The sequence below is a fragment of the Tyto alba genome, unplaced genomic scaffold (genome assembly GCF_018691265.1).
Source record: "Tyto alba isolate M040663 unplaced genomic scaffold, T.alba_DEE_v4.0 Super-Scaffold_2, whole genome shotgun sequence".
Taxonomy (NCBI): domain Eukaryota; kingdom Metazoa; phylum Chordata; class Aves; order Strigiformes; family Tytonidae; genus Tyto; species Tyto alba.
In genome coordinates this window covers 22,500,576-22,523,134 of record NW_024881282.1, presented here as the reverse complement: position 1 = coordinate 22,523,134, position 22,559 = coordinate 22,500,576, and the positions used below count along the sequence as shown (strand labels likewise).

At 42.1% G+C, this 22,559-nt stretch overlaps 1 protein-coding gene across 2 annotated transcripts; it reads right to left on the bottom strand.

Moving 5' to 3' along the window:
* Nucleotides 1-2,532: 2,532 nt before the first annotated feature.
* Nucleotides 2,533-22,480, bottom strand: POLR1D (RNA polymerase I and III subunit D). 2 transcript variants are annotated; one of them, XM_032990989.2, is made up of 3 exons: nt 22,143-22,480; nt 11,272-11,346; nt 2,533-3,487 (listed from the first exon to the last, which is right to left on the bottom strand). In XM_032990989.2, the coding sequence occupies exons 2-3, from the start codon at nt 11,286-11,288 to the stop codon at nt 3,202-3,204; spliced, it is 303 nt and encodes a 100-aa protein (XP_032846880.1). In that variant the 5' UTR covers nt 11,289-11,346; nt 22,143-22,480; the 3' UTR covers nt 2,533-3,201. The 2 variants fall into 2 exon arrangements, with proteins under 2 accessions (XP_032846880.1, XP_032846879.2); XM_032990988.2 differs by lacking the exon at nt 22,143-22,480 and adding an exon at nt 21,785-22,068.
* Between the last annotated feature and the right edge of the window lie 79 nt (nt 22,481-22,559).

Here is a 22,559-nt window from a genome sequence, read left to right as displayed (position 1 = left end):
AGGAGAAGAAACATGTTTCTCTGTGATCAATGTGCAGCCACAACACAAAACCCAGTTCTGTTTGTGCAGGAAAAGCAACCCCCTCCTGCTACATTATTCCATTGACCTTCAAACATTTACATCTCTTTTGTTAACTAGTTTTCTGTAGAAATTTCATAATCACTCAGGAACGCTTCTACAACTACACCTCCAGAAACTTCTGTTTTAGAGTGGATCAGTCTAAGAAACAGGGTGTATTTTTGCCTTTAAGTTGTGTTATACGTGAAATCTGTTGGGCTTTTCTTGGACGTTCATGATTCACTGTAAATAATTCAAATTGGATTTACAAAAGAGAAGAGTTTGTACAATGAATGTAAGAACTGCATGTTACTGCATCCCTGACAGTGAAAACTAATAAAAATATTTCATAAGGCTCAATCATAAAATGTTTTCTCCTTCTCTCTGATGTCGTTTTGTGATCTACATTCAGTATCAGGTTGATCAAAATGAACATTTTGGAGGCCTTCTGTCCAACCTCATAATAAAGTGTAATTAACAAGTTCTTGTGGCTATGGCAAGACAACAGCCTCACTTGAATAAACTGTTATCTGTACAGTGTGCACTGAAACTAAACAAAGACATTAGTAGCTCACAGATAAACAAGAAACACCTCCAAAGTATCACTGCAGCAGCATTAACCTGAGGTGGATTCCTCTCCCACGTGAGTAGGTTGCAACGCACTACTATGGGAAGTGGAGACCAAGAACACACTATTTATTTATTGATGTATTTATTTTAAGGACTAGGCACTTTTACAAGTAACAAGTGGTCTGAGTTTTTAACAGCAGTTGATAACACGTTTTGAAAAGTCACGTTCAAGCTTTAAGTTTCAGGGTTTAAATCCTTTCTTTCAGACACTATAAATGTGATGCTGGTGCTGTACAGTATGAGCAACTGCAGACACAATACATACCTGGCTTTATGCACCCAATTATTTATTGAAAAAGTGATCAGCAGGTGAAGATTTGCCTTCAGAACAGTTAATAAGCAGCAGGTTTTTTTTGTTTTTACTATATACACTTACGAAAGACAGCACTAAAATACAGATTCAACCAATGAAAGGTTAGTAATTCACGTATATTCTATAAATCAGAAAAAAAGTGGAATTAAACATGAATCTACCACCAGTGAAGAAGACAGGCTATCTGGTTTAGGTCACATCAGATATTCTAGTTGAGCATTTCTAGCATTGAAGTGAAGCACTCTCTATCAATAAGCAAGACTGAATTTGAAAGCTTATTCTAATCACTTTCCCTACCTGAAAACCTGGCTTAAATTAATGCGGAATCAACAACAGCAGTTATCCTAAAGGGGTGTGGAAAAGCTCTCAAAACACCGTGTTATCACCTCAAGCCAAACCAGCAAGAATTCATGGGGGTTTGTTCTGTGGAACTCCAGTCCCAGTCCTGACTAACAGTGAGATGAATTCTCTGCTGCAAAGCCACATCCATCCAGCACTGTCACTGCAGCAGAGCCGGGTTAGTATAATAGGTGCTGTCCTTCCAAAAGGGATTATTAAGAACAAAACCAGTGTCCAGTAAAATAAGGACTGTAAACAACATCTGCTTATTTAAACTTAAGATAGTCATACGTTCTCCAAAGATACTGCTTTTTTACTGATCCCACTTAAATAATTGGACTTTTTCTGAAAGGCTGGGTCTTGTCTTCTAGTGTTACAGTTCCTGCAGGAAAATACAGACACTACCCACAGCTCCTCAGTGGAAATGTGAAAGTATCCCACTTTGCTAGATAAGCTGGCCCTGGAACCCACCAGTGGGCTCAGCGCTGGCTTCACTACCCTCCCATGACTCGGAAGAGTAATTCCCAGCTCTCGTGCATCAAAATTCGGCCACAGCAGATCTCCACTTTGGTCTCCCCACCTCCCAGCTAACGCTGTCCTTCCAAGAGCGACAGGTAAGTATAGCAAGACGAGGTATAGATAAGCCCATAGGTGGCACTCTTGCCCTGACACAACACTGAAGGACCATGAAGTCCTTGTCCTCCTTTCCCTTCAGAGAGGCCCATGCCAGTTAAGAAACCCACTAAGAACATTAATTCCACAAAGCACTTTTAACGAACATTTTCCATTTTATTGTCAACACACTTAAAAACGGAAACCTATGTTCAAAACAATTATTTTGGAGAATACTGAAGTACAAAATATTTCACACGGAAGTTTGTTATTGTAACACAAACAGAAGTGAGATGTAGAGTACGCCGATGTGTATTGTATGTGCTCCAAGTCACAAGTTTAAGAACTGTACCACTACAGAATTGTCACACAGGCTTGGAAAGTGAGCATTTGACTGTTTTTAAGTATCACCTCCACCTCTGCATTTCTAGTATTACACATTTCCTTGGAAACTTCCTAGCAGTGGACAGAGAACACGATAATTTTGTCTTCAAGGTTTGTATTGAAAGCACCATGACAACAGACTGTTCAAACCATTTCCTTACAGAGGGAAGTCTAAACAGAGACAATTATTGCAGTTATGGCTTTTCAGGAGTAATGTTTATTATTATCTATGACAGGTTTGTGAATATACAACAACAAGCAAAAGCAGTATATCCTGGTAGTTCCTCTTGGGAAGCAAAACTAGTGGTGCCCATTTTAAATTTGTTCTTTTCATACTAAAGAAAGCAAACTCTTATATTCTATACAAAATGCATGTGCTTGGCCAGGCACTGACCAGCTTTCCCTTCGTCTAGATTCAGTAGAATTAAACTAACCCAAACACACAAAACTTCTTTATTGGTTAGCAGCAAAGAAGTTCTGCCAACTTTGCACAATAAATAAATTTCTGCTTAATTTAAATTTATTTCCAAAAGAGGGACATAACTAAACTAGTTGTATAGGACAGTGACACGTCTCGTGCTCCATCACCAAGACCCTAAGCTTAGTCAGAAGGGGAAAGAGGAATGGAGCAAAGGGAAAGGAATGTCTGTCCTAAAACAGCTGAAAGATTTATGCTGCACTTTGCTTTTCTCTTACAGGTCGCAAAGAAATATTTTCTAAAGCTACCTCAAAGTTATTTCTCACACAAGCAACTCGGTTCAAAATTCAGTTTTGAACAGCATCTTTTCCTGAAAAACTGAGACATCCCTGCAGTCCGACACTCAATGACATTCCTGGCTTGTAACAACACATATTCATCACTCTCCTCATCGTTTGCTTGATCGCTCTTCACGCTTATCCTTTGTGTGCTGGTTTCTGTTCCGGTGCCTCGGAGGAGAGTAGCTGACTCTCCTTCTGGACTGAAAGCTGGGTGTGTATGGGTGAATTCTCCATTTCTTTGGTTTTTCTTCCTTCCTGCTTTTGTTTGGCTCAGGTTCCTTACTGTCTTCCTTTTGCTCACGTTCCTGGTCTTGTTCTTTTTGAGACGGTAACGTGTTTTTGATGGTATTTATAAGAAATCTTTTATTTGTACCAGCAAGAGGACATTTCAACCTGCAAAGACATTTAAAAGTGATCAAAAGACAAGATAAAAACATCCTGAAACAAGTCTGAGATTTTAACTTCAATAACTTTAAGACAGGTTCGTGCTTTTGGCTTTCCTTGCATGCCACCTAGTGTAAACTCTCAGTACAGAAAGATATGCTCAAGGTTGTCTCCATTCTCCTTTTATCTTACTCTTTATAGGATGAAAATTACTCTACTTCAATACAGTGAAAATCCACAGTCTGTGCAGGGGGAAGCAGAGGATGAGAAGATATTTTAAGGTTGATGGTGCTTAGCTTAGGTATTCAGGAATCAAATATTTAGTAACATATTCTAAGTCAAATTGGAATAGTTTATAAGATCATAATCTTCTAAAGTCAGCATTGTCTAATGAACTGAGATATTCAGAAAGTAAAAGATACACTTGTATGATGAATCCCAACAGCTGTAGCAATGAAACATACACACGAGGCGCATAAATGTTAGCTTATATCTGGCAACCACCAAACAAAATGTTTTCTTTCTTTTTCTTAAATAGAATGGATACTTATCCAATTCTTTTCAATTGTTTCTGACGTTCTCCTCTTGCAGGTTAACACTTTTGCACATAATTTATCAGCTAGTTTTAGTAAACAAGTACAGTACATTTCATTTATCTTGGTGGTATCAGCTGTAGTCTACTTATTCTCAATTTATCACTTCTTACAGAATGGAATGAGAAAAACCAAGTTTGAATATATTCCTGCAGTAAGCAGAAATCACTCAGACGACTTCACTTATAGTGGGAGTCACCGCGGTGTTCGTCTTCACAACATTTTTAGTCTGCATGCTAATGAAGTTGGGATTACTCTAAAAAAGCAGAGCTGTTTGAGATCACAGTGCCACTTGCTGAATCAACTATGGAGTCAATGAATCCTAACACCACAACGTTAAGATCATCTATTCTACTTGAATATTTTGTGCAAATGTAGAAACCATACCCTGACCATTTAAAAACCTTTGACACCTCTGAATATTCAGAGGTAACAGAACAACGAGAAAATTGTAACAAAGATCACGTCTGATTATTTATCACACTTCATGACTTTTAACCGGACATGGCATTTACCATGGCTTTGCTTCAGGTCTGCCTACTAAGCACTACTGATAATTGTTCTTGCCCTAAATCCTCCAAGGACTTATAAGAGTAATTCTAGAAGTATACACTAAACAGCCACACTGTTTTAATTCTTGACACATTTCTACGGCATAGCTAGTTTTAGAGTTTTCTCAACTTTACACATATAAATCTACACTGTTTTTCTCAAATCCTGGTTAAAAAAAAAAAAAAAAGTCTAGATTTGTATCTAGTATAGCTGTTTTGTAAATTAGGGAGGCAGTATTTATCCATTACCTGTATTGCTGAGTTAAAATACAAGACTAACATATGCCAGTAGAATAGCTACATCAATAGCTACATGTTCAAGCTACATCAGCTATGAACATGGTGCTGAACAGGCCATGGCACAGGTTATACTCAAGACATAACACGAAACAGCCAACATTTAAGTCCCCTGTATGTCTTATGCCAGCATTAAACTGTTGTACCTCAACATTTCCTACCAAGGAGGGCACCTTTCTCTAGGCTGCATCCAGGCAAAAAACTATTTCACATTTTTCTCCTTCCGCTTGTTCTTTCTTAAGAGCTAAAGCATTGATTAAGCATTAATATCTATAGCACCAGAATGAGACAATCTGCCCTGAATAAATTCACCTTGCTGAAGTATTTATTTCTTTTTGGCACTGTGAGTGCTTCCTGAGCTATACTAAGAATGAAAACTGATGAGAAATTCAGGGCTTCAGAGACAGTTAGGAGATGCCATTAGTTCACCGTCATAGAGTGATAAAAGCGAGCCCGGGGGCTTGCATGGAGCAGCAGTAAATTACGGCACTGAGAAGAAACCTTAGTCCTTAGTTTTGCTGACCTCAGACTTCAACAGAACAAATTCTGCCTTTAAATCTTAAAGGAAATGATATGTATGGCATGTGCTACATTACATACGCGCACACACACACGCCCATAATGTTTACATATACCCATGGTATATATGGATCCATGAAGATTAAAAGTGAACTGTATTAAGCCACTGATACCTTTGAGAGCATTTGTAATGGTGAGAAGATTGACTTCACCAAAGCAAGCATGCAACCCGCAGTTCTAGAGCGGTCTTGTCTACAAAACAGACTCCACTTCTGTAGCAATGTATTCATGCAACGTAAGGAAGGGTTCACTTTTTGCTCTGCATGCTCCAATAAGCTAAACCAAGCTATTCCTACCCAGAGAACCTTGTCCCCCTCCACAGATAAGTCTCACACCCCGAAATCTCTCCGCTATGCAATGACAAAGAGTCAACATCGCATTTTGAGCAAGAAAAAAAGATTAAATCCGTTACTGTGAACAGGTAAGGTAAAATCTTAACTCTACTTTTGACATTTCAAACCAACTTCCGTGCAATAACACAGAATTTCCAGCCAATACCTGTCATCAAGTGTAGCAGTGCAGTTCAGCACAGAAGTGTACCATACAACTTCTTATCAGTAAAACATTTAAAATGCAAGAGTAATAGTGTCATGCACCCCAGCCTTTTCTCAGCTGAGTAACTGGACATATCAAACAGGCTTGGCACAGTCAGCTTCAGCATAGAGTAAATCACATCTTTCCAGGAAATGAAGTTCATTATGGATGAACTTACAAGTACATTTCTACCACTTCCAAAATGCCATGTTAAATACAGTACTTAACAGAAGAGTGGCTGAAGGAAAAAAAAAAAAAAAGAAGCAGTTAGAGGTTGTTTTGCCAAATCAACTAATCTAGGCTGTTATCCTTTCACAGGGTTATTTCACAAAAGAGCAAGCCTGGAAGGACACTGCAAGCTTTTATGTATGGTCTTGGGAGCTAAATACAGCCGGCAGGACTTTGGATGGGAACCTGTATTCTGATCACAAGATTTTAACATATTTACTTTGCAGTCTCTGTCTATACCCTGTTTCTCCTCCTCTTCACATCGAAATGAAAGATGTAGGGGAATCACACTGCAGTGTTTCTGCACAATCATGCAACACCCATTCAAAGACAAGATGCAACACAAGCATCTCGCAGTTTCACTGCCCTCAAATGCTTTAGCTCCATCTTATTTTGTATTCTGAAGTACTTCTAGCAGATCTGGTATTGAGCAGAAAGCTATCTATAGGAATGAAAGCAATTCTAGGATTGCTTTACAAGAAATAGGGTTAAAAATAATTTAACGGTTCCAAAATTTATCTTATTTTTGCAATTTCATCTGCTGTTACAATGCAGAGCTGAACAAACCATCCCAACATACCATGTTTTCCGTATCTTATTTTAGGTAAGCTTTTCAAGTAAGCCAAGAAGATTACATTCAGTTCACCCTTATCTCACTTGCTGCCAGCATCTTTGAAGACTAGACCTATACATTAAAGAAAAAATAAGCCTCTAGAACTTTTCAACACAGTAGCTTCTGTGGCATTTAACTGCCTTTCTCAATTAAAGCAGAACAACCCCTTAAAATGGGACCTAACTCCAGTGTCTAAGGGAGCTTATGAATTACGTACGTAGGAGGAACAAAAAAGCTGAGCTGTTAGCTTGATTTTACCTAGACACATGATGGAAACCCCCAAATATCCTACAGTTTTATTCCATCTGTGTCTAATACTCTCTGGTGAATCAAGGATAAATTTATCTATTTCAAGTATTCTTAAACTATTTGTCCACAACTTTCCACTCTGGATCCAGTTGGCCCTTCAAATGTTAACTTCTAGACAACTGCTCTGATGCCTTTTCTCATCTCAGAAGTTCCAGCATCACCACTGAGATTCATCCACAGATTCTGCTCTTTTTTGCTCAACATTTCCAGGATTAAGATGCTTTCAGAAGAGGATCCTCTTTTCCCCTTCTCTCACACATTTTCTTACTTGTGATTATCTCTACTAGTGCTTGAACCACATACATCACCATCAGGATCTACATCATGCGGTATCATCAGGACATAGGAGACCCCCAACAAGAACCACTACGGCCATAGAGTACGTACAAAAGGAGCATTGCAGGAACTAGAAATACTGCAGTGCCAAGAGCAAGAATCTTGAGGACATCCAAGGAATAAGTCAATAATGTGGGATCTACAAACACAAATATACAGTATTTCTCAGATTAATTTGCCATGGACCCAGACACTGCCAATCTGAACAGCCCTGAGAGCACGGAGGCCAGTGAGCTAAGGCTCTTTGCTAAGAGCTCAATGGCAATACTGACAGTTGCTCCGTGTCCACAGTCTTGGAAAACTTCCCTTCCTGCAGAAGCTCTTGCCTGTTCTCACTGCCAACCTCCCTGTTTGGGACAAGCCTTTCTTCTACTAGCATCTAACTCTTACAGGTTGCAGCACCTACCCGTATCATCCACGGCAAACTTGTAAGACAATGCAACACCTGCAAAACATTCCCAAACTGGAAGAAATACTAACACCACTGTCCCATATTTCAAGCCTGAATCTTTGACTAAGAGACTGTGGGCTAAAGGATGACTGCTTGGTACAATTTTTCTGTACCTTGTCAGCTGTGCTAGCTTGGATGCTTGCAATTTAGGTTCAAACAGCAGCTGACTATCCATCTTACCTGAGGAGACAGCAAAAAGCTAAGTAGGGATGCCTGAGGAACTTCTTCAAAAACTGCACTTGAGCTATGGAGAATTAATCATTCTGGACAGTAACGGAGCAGCGGCTTGAACCTGAAAGTAGTCCCAAAACAGTGCTCAGAGGCTTGCTGGCTAAGGTTTTGCTGCCATCAACACCCACCAGGAGACACTATTCCTTTGTAATGGTATGAACAATATAGTTCCCCGGGAATGCCACCTCCCCACATGCCTCCCTTTAACCAACTCCTGTCAAATGCCACTGACTCCAGAAATGCATTTCCCAGTATTCAACAGCTGCTGGAGAGCAACATAAACTGGAATCAGCAAAATATGAGCAGTAGCAGCCTCTGCTTCTCCTTACCCAAAGACAGATGGCAGAACAAATCTTTTCTTCATAGGCCGAGTTGCTTCAACTATCCAGTGTCAATGCAGGATTGATGGCCTTACACTAGATGTCTCCAGGGTTTGTGCATCTCTTCTCCAGGACTCCTCTGACAAAGGGCTGAGGAAATCCCAGAAGTCCTCATGAAACACACCTGTAAGCATTTTGAGTTTGGCAAGGAAGGAAGGTTTTTGCGTTTCACCTGTTAAGACTGTGTTTTTGGACAAGTTGGTCCAAAGTTTGGACCTTGTCTCTTTGCTTCTACCAGTTATGCTTTCCTGGATTTGGTCTACTAATATACATTTTCATGAACTGACTTTTCTGCTCGTTTCATTTGCTATCCACAGAGCTCAGAGCAGCAGTTACCTTCCTCTCAGTAGTTTACAGCTGCAAAGTTATATGTCAGTCTTGGACCTAATTTCTGAAGCCCTTCAGGATTTACTGTAACATCAGTTAAGTCTGATGGCATTTTGCTGGAGTATGATCAGTCAACTGAGCATAGTTAACTTTCCTTCCAAATATCTTACTGGTTACCTCACCTCTCACATATATCTATGCAATACCTAGTTATTGGGCCAGTTCAGAAAGACCAGAACAGTACAATGAGAGATGAAAAATGTTAAAGGGGAGAGAGTAATGGCAGCTTCTAGCTCTGTTCCATCTCTTGCACTTGCAGAACTAGACACCAAGGACTTACTGAGATTATGCCTATGGGGGACTTTATACCTTCCCTACGACCACATATACCAGCTGTACACTAGCCTATGCCAAACTCTACAGCAGCAGATTTGTGACAAATGGGATTGCTACCAGGCTCTCTAAGGATAAATTCAGATAGGGAAAAATCTCTGGAGAAACATCATATATAAAAAAAATAAACCGAGTGCAGGATATCCTGAGCTGCAGACTGCCCGAAGCTGGGATAGTACCTTGAGGAAGTACTGTTACTTTCTTGTACTTTTGTTCCTCCATTTCCTAGACACTGAGTATCAGCCACTGGTGGAGACAGGGCACTGCAGAGAAGGATCCTTTGTTTGACCCAGTATAGCTATTCTCATGTTCCGCTGCAGTTGAAAGGATCCTTACTTCAACAGTCTCAGTTCAGGATATCACCACACCAATCCCTCTGTCAACAGTCTTCCTCTGCCTGAAGTCTTCTTGACAATCTTCTCCTCCTACACCTTTAACACAACCTTGGCCTAGCCAGACACTATTTCACTCTAGTGGAATCTGCAGCTCTTCTGAAGAACAGGTCAGCCTTGGCTATCCCCTACTCTGGCAGGTCCTGGGCATCAGGCTTTAGTAAACCGCGTTACCCCACGCTGATCATTATAGCCAGCTAAGCAGAACCACTACTCTTTTATGGACAAGGACTAAGAAGTATCTAGAGTCAGGAGTAGAAGCCCATACACACTCCTGACAGGTATTCCAAACTGCACAAGTGGCAGCGAAGCTGCACGGGGACACTTGGTTATCTCCCAACAGAAATCTTCAGTTTCCATATGTGGAATTAACTTGCAAATTCACAGTAACTAGATGCATGCACCACTTTACAGTGCTAATCATCTGCACTGGTTTACCTGGCCATCTGACAAGGCTGACAGGCTAAAAGCAGGCTAGATCAGTATAGCTATAATCACTCTAGGGGATTAAACCAATTTAACTATTTTAACATAAATGATATAAACTGCATCCCTAGCAGAAATACTGGGTATAATATACCAAAACCCCAAACTTTGTTAAGAAAACATCAAGGATTAACGTTTTTCAGACAGATGCTATTTTAATCTCTTCTAAGCTACTAAAACAAACATAGCCAAGAAATCAGCTGAAAACTTCATTAACAGCGCAGGCTTATGTTTTACTACTGTTGGTGGAAGCCAAACCTTATCTACAAGTGCGTTTAATGCAGTCAACTGGTGCACTACTTGTGTGAACATCCCTAGATCCAATAACTTCTTATCAAAGTCATATACATTATTTTAAGATGAATGACTCTTCTCAGCATGTTATTACTTCTTTAATTACAATTACATGCATTACATTCCATGATAATCTAGCTGTAAAAACTGAAATACTGCATTGAAGAATTAATACTGTATTTCATTTAATATTTAAACACTGTGGTTCTTTTCCCACTTGCTATACAAATTAGCCCCTGGGTTTTAGTGGTTTTTTTTTTTAGTGTTAAAATATGCCTCCTTCCAAAATTGGATTATATTGACTTCTTCATTTTTGGCTGCAATTTACACATGGATTCTCTATTAGAGGATCATTTATTATTTATATTGTTTTAAGCATATAAGTTTCTTTGTCAGGCTATGAATTCTTTTAACTTAAACAGAATCTAACCCCGGAACACATGGCCAGTATGTAAGTACATGCACACTGAAGCTACCCGGTATTTTAAAGACTCACAAGGTTCCAATCCAAACTTTGCAATTCTATCTATTATAAGGAAATACTATTACAGCAGGTACTCCTAGTTTTCCAACTGCGTTGACTTCAACACATTCAGACATACAATTTCATGCAGGCAGAATTTACTTGAACTTCTTTCTTATCTGGACTCAAATTTTTGCCCAGACAAATTAATACCTGGATGAAGGCAAATTATTTAAACATGAAGCAAATGAAAAGGTAGAGACTTCTGTCATGCATTAAATGTAACATTTATTTTGACATCGGTCAAAACATTCATTTCCTTTCAGCACAACTTACCAACCCATAGCTCCCATTGTTTCAGCTCTGGTTCTCCCACGTTTTGCCTCTTTAAGCAACTCTTCCACAGCCTTCCTAAATATAAGGAAAAGCAAAAAGTTATGACTTGCAGAACACAAGAACTTCCCACTTTTATGCGTTTATGTAATTAAAGTGAACAGCTTTTTCACTGTAATGAATTAAGCAATAAAGAGGCTACCAAAATCACCTTGACTTTCTTAAGATAATTTAAATTCCTATGCACCAAGATTAAAAGAAACATTTTGACGTATTAAAACCAATTAAAGCTGTTGCAAATACAACAGTTGCAATACTAACTGAAGAGTAGAAATAAAGTATGCAAAACTGGTGTACTAGACTGAAAGGCACAGTCCCTATCACTTCACCTTGGGAATGCTCTTCCCTGCTGTCACTTCACTTAGGTTCTTCCTAAAGTCTTTCAACCACAGCAGACCTATTTTGAGCACAGTCAAACACCACCAGTAAAAGAGCAAGCAGTCAGATGACAGTAAAATCACTGCAACTACCAGTTGTCAAAACGCACTAGCTTTGTGTAACAGTGGAAGACCCCATCTTTGTGACTATCCACCACCAGCCAAAACTACCAACCTTTACGTTACCAGCATCTTCTAGAACAAACTGGACAGACTAACACTAAAGCAATTAAACAACTATGCTCACATAAAAAGTCATTGGAGAGTGTAAATGATGCAAATTATAGATAACTCCTGCAATGTCAGTCTTTCAGTTCTCTTTATGAATTAATTTCAATCTCAAATAAAACTTAAGTAACTGCTCTACAGTACAGGGTTGAAGTTAATGGGAAAGCCAATGAACATATAATGTGAGCCATTTATTATATAAATTGAATGCATAAACTAACAATTTGGTTATTTAACTGTAAGGGACTATATATGTCAACCAAAAATAACTGCAAGACAGAAAAGGAAAGCTATGCAATTACCCGTAATACCCAATATAGGAAGCTAAACATTAACAACACTGACACGGGTAAGACTGAAGGCTTGAGGAACTCAAGGGAGGAGGTAATAAAGAGGGTATTTATTGTTTAGCTCTCCCAGCTATGATGAACCAGAATGGCTGCTGGCACTGGGAATACATGAGCAACACAATCATCATCTTGATAGTACAAGTGTGTGTGTAGACTGTGCAAAAACAGACCCACAAACTTCAACTCAAACTTCAAGAAAGCCATGTCCCATTATGTTATTATGGTATTATCAGCACAACAGGATTTTGCTGTTTTGTCACAGATTAAAGGCTGAGTGTTCAATTTCATTGTCAAGCCAAAATTGAGACTAGAGAAGTGGAGTTATCACCTAATACCAGAAATGAGTCTGAGAAGAAAAGCAAACAATTTATATGGCAAGTCCATGTGAAGACCTAACAAGTTAATGGTGGGATCTAAACATCTAACAGTGGTTGTAAGGAACTGAAGGAATTAATGCCTCAAACATTAATCTACACAGAAAACTTTGGCAAGCTGTGGCCTTTGTGATTAGCTAAGGAACGCTGCCCCAGGAAGCATGGAGTGTATCGAAGGGTGCACTGCTTCACACTCTTGTGGCTGCATTGCCAAACTCCTTAGATAAGCCTCAAGGGAGGGAAACAGGGACTGAGTGAAACCATATGTTCAGGTTGAAGGATAGATAAGAGAGATAGATAACAAGCACCAGAATGACCTAAGCAAAAACTGAGGAAAAAATAACGGTGAGGGGGCAAGCACAATCACCGACTCAACTGGACAAGGGGGTTGGTGCACCCCATTTCTCCTCAACATGTGTGCAGAACCCACGCTCCATCTTTTCCTCATCTCTCATGGACATGAGTTCCTGAAATACTTGTCTCTCTTGGTCTAGTATGCTAATCAGCTGATAAAGTTGAACATAAGAGGCGACAGAAAACTTCGCTACGTGTGCACCCACCACCCAAGATAACTGGACCCAAGATAACACCGGAGCCTGGGTGGTGAACCAGACTTTTCCTTTCTCTTCCTCTCCTTTCCTTTTCTATCTTATAAATTTACCAATAAGAGACCACACTGCTTACTACCCTTTTACAAATTTAAGTTGTTCCTACTGCAAGTAAAACATTTAAACTGGTCGTTTGTTGTTGTTTCGCCTTAATTTAATCCAATTTGGTGTTTTTTCACCTTAATTTAACCCAAGGGGATGACAGAACCTTTATGACTCCCTGGGCTCCCAGTCCGGGTTGTAACAGTGGTTTATTACCACGTAGGTTATGAAAGTCTACATAGCAAATACAAGAGGTCTTACTTTAAATGCATACTCTGCATGTGCATAACAGGGAATGAATATAAGCAGTAGAGATTTCCCTTCAGTAGCTAATGAGAAAATTTTATGCAGTTACTCAGCAGCCTACACCTGTCAGTCTAGATGTAACCTTCTTCAGTTTGTTATGGCCTTTATGTGGCTCCCTTCACTTCTGTGATTGTGGATTCATTCATTAGGATAGGCTGGTGACATTTTATAAACAGACACACTTTTTCTTCTGTCTGCATTACTTTTAGGCACACTTTGGTTTTCCCTAGTAACAAAACCCAAATTGGTGTTAAATAAGTACAAGTGTAATGTACACCAATGTGCAGCTACTCTTTCTACATTTACTCTGCAGTTCTGCTTGAATATAGTTTTGATATTTTATACTTACAACCAGCTCTCACGGAATTACTTCCTGACTTTATAGTAATTCCCAGCAAGCAATACTTTCGCTAAAGATTCCTAAACGAGCTTCCAGAATCAGTCACAAGTTCTCAAACAACATGTAAATAATCCCTGATCAACATATATATATATATTCCTTTCTTCCAAGGGGAAACCATACCATCCAGCAAAAGCCGAGATCTGTGCCAGACAGCCATGCAAATATTCACAGGTCATAACTTTTTCTTTTGAGAGTTTGCATTTGAAGGGCTTGGCAAATGAAAGAGTCCAAGACTTCTAGAGAAACAATAGCACAGGAACACACCAAAAATCATAGTATCGCTTCTCTGTGCGCTAGTCTTTTTAATGGCACATTGGTTTAAGGTTCCTCACAGAAGGCTTTCTCTCTCTCTCTCTCATATAAGGTTATTAGTAGGATCTCAGTAGCAGATGGGCTTGGGGTACTTCAGATTTTTTTTCAGCGTATAGGTGACTGCGAGGACATGTTGCATCTCCAGTAACAACACAGGCATTCACGGAAAGCGAGTATCTGCCCAGGTAAGCTGTCACCCGTTCAAGTTACCTGCACCTAGATGCTAAGTACAGGGTCAGCAACCTTGCCAGCTACTGCTGCCTTCCCAGGTAGGAGCAGTGGGGTGTGTGGGCTACTCCCCACGAACAAAAAAAAAGGGTAAGAAACACAGGCTCTGCCACTGGAATATGGGAGATGTTGCATACATAGGTCATAAAATTACAGCAAAATTTATTTTTTTATCCAGACCCAGAATTTGCTATCTGAGTAGTCTGTTAGTGATAATAACAGGAACACATGGCCTTTATAAAAGGTTGTCCTGAGCCTTCAAACAGCAATGCCCGATGAAGGGAAGGAAAGAGGAAAAAGAAGTGTCTTTTACTTACCACAGTTACCAAACTTAGTGATTCTGTTTTGAGAAGCCTGACGAGGAGGTAGATGAAAAGCCTGTCATTATTATTATAATATGCAATCTGTAATTATTTTATAATTAAAATAATAAACCAAAGTATCTGAGCTACAAAGCACTAATAAAACACACGCACATATTTTAAACAGCTACAACTCAGTTTTAGGGAAAACATCACAATAAATTAATAAGGTGACACTGATTCTATTAACTTTGGTAGGAACTACAAGTCATTAAGTATTTGAGACTTTTCTTTTTTCTTCTGGTTACATCAAAGATCAGACTGACCTGGCATCCGTCTCAGTAGCCTCTAAGTCAACACCTTCTTATCAAACACTGTTTCCTAATATTGGTCTTTCAACATCACTTTTATTTGCTGCACCTTTACAAGGCCCTTTCGACTTCCACAGACAAATGAAAAAAAATGCTCAGATCCTCTTTGAAATAATGTTTCCACTCACTGAGTTTATATCCTCTACACAAGTAAGCCAAAAGCTTAGAAGCTATGCAAACAAGGTTTTTACATTTGCTTTTAGAGGCCTCTCGGGACTCTGCATTCCTCGCTCTCTTCGTTTTTACAGCTTGGTTACAATACAAACAGTCCTGTGGCTGCCAGCTTCAACTCCAAGAGCAGCAGCATGGGCAAAGGGAATGCAGCACTCAACTTTCACATGAGAACCATCCAAACCCTGGGGGACTGACAGGAGGGAAAACTGGGGACAGGGACACATTTAAGAATACTGTCATCATTCTGGCATCTTTTATAGCAAGCATCACTTAAAACTTGCTGTGGCAATTCTTTTTGGCCAACCAATCTTACCTGCAGATTTACCTTAGCACGAAGGTATAAGCAGTGATGGTTTTAATCTTCAAGAGTATGGCCCGAGACCTATTTACATTTCTGAGGGATTAAGACTTTTTCCTCTATATTCCAAGGCTACAGGCAAAGCTGCTGTTGCATAAACCCTAACAACTTTCATCACAAATGCATGTGCGCCAAGAACCGGAGAATGTTTAAAGCTCTGAAGTCAGGCAAAACCAGAGATATTTTCTATTCCTCACTCAGAGAAAAAGCTTCTTCATTTTTTCTGAACAATCAAATAGACAGTCTGAAAAATGAATAATTGTTAATAAAGAGATATGTCTGATACAGTTACAGGCAATGAAAACACCATGTCATTACAGAGACCACCCAGTGTTGGTAATTATAGACTGCTCTGGTAGAAGAAGACATATCATGCTGGATCTGACAGCTGAGAGACCAGGCAGCCACAGCTCCGTGCCCAGGTCCAACCAGCAGCAAGGCTGAAAAATCTACTCCCAGCAGGCTGATACACACCCTCCCCTCCTCCCAAACATATACACCACTGGCCACACAGATCACAGACACACAGAGTGCTCACACCAACAGCTCTTCTTTCTGGCTGGGTGTAGGAGCCCCCGAGGCTTCAGCCCAACTCTATTTCTGGTACAGAGCGTCACACAGGGGACTCGCTGGTCCCCCACTACCTGACCCCACTGCAGTCTTGCCCCTGGAGACCCCCTTATCTTACAGTCTCTCCAGCAGCTGGCCAGGACTGCTCGGTGCCTCCACCAGCCAGCTTCTCCCGTGGTCTTGCTCTTAAGAGATACATGCTCACCTCCTAGCTCCCACCTTGCTCACCGCCTGATCCAGCTTGACCTTTACTAGCAGCCACACACTTCCCCACACACTCACACTTGCTCCAGTACTGCAGCACAGATGATGAGGTCCCCAATCTCACTCCAGTGGCTGACACTTGCTTTTTACTCACTCCACAAAGTGTTCCTGGTTGCTGGCACCCCGCCCTCCAGCCCAGGATTCCAGCCCAACTGCTGGCATCCAGACTTGCACTTGTTCCAGTTGCTGGCACCACAGACACACGGTCCCTCTGACCCACAGTTTGACTTTAGTTGCTAGCACAGAGATGTGGACCCTCTTCCCTCAAATAGAGTCCCTCACCCAAGAAAAACTGAGGGAGGAATTTAACAGGAAGACAGGACAGACTGCACTGATCAGGCGCAAGGCACAGGCAGACAAGTGTACCAACCAGCAGCCTGTTCACCCACAACCAGACCTTTTTACCCCCTTATTGCTCTATCTTCCCACTCCTGCTTCTCCCCAAATCACCTGAACCTATCCCTTTCCCTGCCTTTGGTTCCTCCTCTGCACATCCCATAACAAGCCTTACGCAATCTCAAAACGCTCTTCTTCTGCATCCCATAATGCCTCTAGGCAGCAACACTCTTCAGTCCCAAAGGTGCTCCAGCATTGACCCATCTTGATTCACGCCTGGAGGCCGAGGCTTTCTCCTGGGACCAGCCCTGGGAGAGGCCCAGAGATGTGAATTCCTGAATCCTTACTGTGGGTTCCCCCCTGGCACCGTGCACCCCTGGGCTCGTGGAGATGGACTGATGGGCTGCTGGCTCTGGGGATCAGCCTGGGAGAAGCCAGAGCTGGGCAGTTTTCGCTCCCCCCATCCACCACAGTCTCTCTTTAGTCCTCTGTGGGTGTGCCCGGGAGTTCTCAGCGCATAACCTAACAACAACCACCTCTGCCATCTCCACCCATGCCATCATCTCATTAAAGATCCTGATGAAAACTCTTAATGAAAATACATCTGCTGGAATTGCTTCACAGCACACAATCAGCTACAGAAGTGCAACAGACCTGGAGGAGGAAGGCAGCGTTCATATTCAACATCTCCTAGAATCAGAGAAAGGACATCTTTATCAAACACACCTTTGTGAAAGACCTTCACAGCATTAATAACCGCCTGCAGTCTATACCACTCCCATTTCAAGCTCAAAGGCCAGGCTGCTCAGCTACTGTGATCCCCCCCTCCAAAAAAAAAATCACACTTAAATCTACCAAACCTACCTCCTGAGGCACTCTAGGTCCTGACAGCAAGCTGCAAGCCCAGGAGAAAATTTAGCAGGTTTTAAAGCCAGTTTTCTCAAAGTAGTTTAATGCTGACTATACAACTAATTTTTAACCATGCATGGGACTGGAAATAGAAGTGGATGCTGGTATTCTGATTACATCTGAATAATTAATATCAAAACCTTCAGTCAAGTAAAGGACTGAAGATACTGCCTTCTACAATAAAGGAATGGTAATGAAAGCCAGTGTTATTTATAATTAACTCCTGTGAGCTGGCTTGTCCTATCTGCTCACACTTAATAAGAAAACTGGTGAAAAGGAATGCCAAGAATAAAGCCTAAACCACAGCATTAAGAGCAAGAATGAAAAAAATGGCACAAATATGCCACAAACTTTCTAACATTTGTTCAAAGGCAAAGACACTCCACATCGGGTACGTGAATGCTCTCATTCTTTGTCGATCAGGTTTTGTACCTATTTAAATACTCTGTCAGTCCCATGAGTGCTATTTGCAGCACATTTCTCTGCTGACATTCTCATCCGCTTGAGTAGTGAACATACCACTCCATTTCAAACACCGGTTTTAGCTTGCAGACCACTTTTTTGCCATGAATATGGGAAAGAATGGCACACTGAATCCTGACACTTCAATTTTAACTGTTAAAAACAATAGTAAGAACTAACGATTCATTCCTCCAAGGCACAAAGCTTACTTGTTAAAAAGTGTATTTGGGATGACTGTCAAGCAAAAATATTAAGACTGTTGATTCTCAACTCAACTACAAGTCTCTTGTTACAGAACTGTAGCATTCCCTGTGACTCAGAGCAGCATCTCCTTAGGAAACACTTAATTCCAAGTAAATGATGCTCCAAACAAGCTTGATAGGCACTTTGCATAAGGTATGGTATCCAAGGTTGTGAAATATTTATCGCTGTTGAAAGACAGAACAGATTACAGAAGGATTTGGACACACAGTATAACAAAGCCATTTCCTTTATATTTGCAGAGAAATTACCTATTTTCTGTGCTTCACACACACAGAACAACCATGAGGACAATACAGGAAGAAGAGGGGGAAGAAAGATTTTTTTTTTTTTTTTTTTTTTTTTGTAGGTAGGGATGAAAATGGTGATCTCTGTATTATCCCAAAGGATATTTAGTTGAAATAAACTAGGAAAACCACAAACAGGTGCTTGCAGGGGAAACAAACTAAACAGTTCCCAGTAGCTGGTTTGTAACTTTTTTTTTTTTTTTTTTAAAGTCATTCTTGGGCCATATCTTCACAATACCGTTAATTATATGGTAATAGAATTTAGCGTAGAATTTTCTCAGAATCACGCTGTATCTGAAGACTCTGGGTCTTCAGTGATGCACCAGCAAGTTCACATGAAAAAACGTCAGTTCATACTTCCAACAAAGGTAACCGGGTGAGATGGAGCAGAGAAAATAACTCAACAGAATGTAGCAAATATTACTATTTTACACATCTGTGATATTTACAGTTTTTAGGCTTTTAAAATCCAGAGCACATAACAGTCACATGGTAACTTGCAAGTTAGTATTCAGCTTTGGTAGGAACTATCACTTCCTATTAAAGTGAGGAAAACATCAAACACAAGGTCAAGTGAGAGTCAGACACAGTAAAACTGAAAAATAATAGTAGGAAAACAAGGCAGTAAGGATATAACAGTACATGCAAGATGAAGAGACCTCTTCTTAGATAATAAAAAACCCCAGGATAACTCATCTTAACAAACCAGTGTTTGGAATTTTGGGACACAAAATTCGCTTCAGACTTGAAAAAATATGCACAAAAATAGTTGCAGCACTTCTTTTCTCCCCATGGTGAAGTAAGTAAAAACAACACATACAAAAATCTTAAGCTGTTATTTAAGACTTGTGCATTGCAAGAGTCTGAATTCAGAGATAGACTACTGAAAATATTCCAAATACATCCAATTTTAAACACTAAAAATCTACCTGAAATAGTTAACACTGTGGCTACAGAACAGAAATTACATTTTCTGTATGCTAAAGCCGTATTAGAAAGAGACTAAAATTATAAACCTTAACTACCATCGCTGTACTACTCACAGGAGAGTACAATCAACAGGTCATTCAACATAAAACTAAGGAATAATGTCTGTAAACCAAAGGTTAAAAGAAAGCTCTGTATTAGACTCCTGAAGACTGTACCGGGAAGTATATTTAGAGTAGGAAATACCCAAGTGTGACATCTAAACGCATCTAGCATGAACTGAATTCAAGGTGCTACTAGCAAAACAAGTTGTTATGAAAAATAACTAATGATAGGTGGATCCAGGACAGAAAGTGATAATCATCAAGCACACTATATTGTGCTTATAATGTGTTCGGAGATTATTCAACACATACGGAGGTGAATGGTAACATGGACTGAAGACAGCAGACAGCTAAACCCTACTGTGTACCACTCAATGAGTAATACTGAGCTTCACTGTCGTTATCAACCATGCTGCCACAGAAAGGGAAGAGCAAATCCCAACTCACATTGAAGCTATGAGGCAGGATAAAACCTTGAATCTGGTTCCTGGGATGGAGAGCATCAAGAGGAGACTGTGGAGGAGTTGGCTGTAGCCAGTGAGCGAGCGGCTATGCCCTGAATCGCCCAGACGACCCCGAGTCCCCAGCACGGCAATGGCAGCCAGAAAACAGACACTATGGAAGAACAGGTTTCAATTTGCTATGAATGAAAAAGGTTTAAGTTTGGAATGGCACTTGTTAAATGAACATTCATCCATATACAGAAAGAAGCTTTAATTATTAAACTGATGATCTGAGAGCAGAAGTAGCTTACCAAGAATTAAAGGCCTCTTAGAAAGCATTATGCTCTCTAGCCCTTCCACCACCACAGTGCTATTGCTCTTGTCTCATTTAAAATACTTGCCAGCCAGAAGCAGAAACAAGTTGTTTAAACAAGTTATTTTTTATAAGCACTTTCAGACATGGTTTCTTAAAAGGGGGTGAACCACAAGAACAGGTCAGAAAGCTTCTGCTCATCACTTCACTGTAATGTTTTTTTTTAAAAAAAAACATCCCTAAGAAAAGTGCAGTTACTCACAAACAAGCTTGCAAAAAAAAAAAAATCCAATAAATACAAACACCCCCAAAATTTGTGACATAAACACCTAAAGTCTATTCCTAAAGCCAAAGTAAGAGGCCTACTGTGACTGAGTATCCAAAAACAGAAATCTTCATTTTATTCCTCAATGTTTGCTTGAGAACACTGTAACTCAGCACGCACAACGAGTTGAATCCTCTCATCCCAACGAAATGCGAAGTAGAAAGCAATTTTATTTTTTGACAAAATAATTGACAAGCATTTATATTATTCCACAGAAGGCACAGGGCAATTTTAACAATTAGTCAACTGGCACATTTCCGACACGGAAATTTGAAATGTGTAAGAACAGAAGTTTATTCATTTGTTTAATTTTACCAAGTACACCTAATTACCAAATTACAACCGATGAGAGATGAGCCACTTCTCAATCCTCTTCCTAAATGGTACCAGCACGCACCACAAGAATAGTTGATTTTTTTTTTTTTTTAAGTACTGTTTTTCCCCATCACGTAGGAAGATTCGATATATTTTCTATTGCGACTCCCTCAGCGAGGGCTCCGAAGTTTTGTCCCAGGGCCAGAGCACCAGCCAGCCGCGGGCTGCGCAGCCCTGGGGCCGGGCTCAGCCGGGCCGGGCTCAGCCGGGCCGGGCTCAGCGCTCTCCTCTCCTCCGCCTCCCGCCCCGAGAGCCGAGGCCCGGCGCCGGGAGGAGCCGTCCCACAGCCCGCCGCCCCGCCCCGCCGCACACCGACACGCAGCGCTGGGCCCCCGGGGACCCGTCCCGGGCGGCCCCGCACCAACGCTGCCCGGGCCCCGTTCGGCGGGCAGGCCCCGCCAAGGCCGGCAGCTCCGGGGCCGCTCAGCCGCGCCCCCCGCCCCTCACCTCTCCAGCTCCGGGTCCTCCTCCATGGCGACGCGGTGAGGGCGGGCGACGGCGCCCGTTCTTCCCGCTCTCCCCGCGGCCCGGCTCCTCAGGCGAAGGCCGGCGCCATGCCCCGCTCACGGCCCGGCTCAGGGCGGAGCGGAGCGGCGGGGGGGCAGGCACAGAGAACGGCGAGGACCCCGGCGGGGAGGAGCCGGGGCGGTGCGAGCCGAGCCGCCGCCGCCACACCCCGCCGGGCACCTGCGGCTACCGGCCCCCTGGCACCCCCCCCCCCCCCCCCAAAAAAAAAAAGAGAGTGGGGGGCGGCAGCCGGCCCGGTGGGCTCCTGCCCGCCCCGCCGCATGCCGGCGGGACCCACCGTAAACCTCCGCCCCGGCGGCGGGAGCGCTGAGGGCTCCGCGCCGGGGGAAGGAGGAGGAGGAGGAGGAGGAGGCGGGGGGCGGTCGCTGCTCGCTCGCCCCGTGGCGGAGCGCGTTGGGCGGCAGCAGGGTTGCCGCCTCCCGTCAGCGCCGGAGCTTCCCGAGGCTTGTCCCCTAGCACGGCCGCAGGGCTCGGGCGGGCGGGGACCGGGCCTCCGGGTAGGGCAGAGCTGGGGGCCGTGCGGGGCAGCTCCCCGGCCGGCCCCTCCTCCGCTCCGGCTCCGGCCCCGCCCGCTGCCCCCCGGTTCCGCGCTGCGATCAGGCGAGTGGCGGGGACACCCCGGCCCGGGGCTCCGCCGCGGCCCGCCCCGGCCCCGCTCCCATAGGCTGCGGCGCGCCCCGCCGCCCGGCCCCGC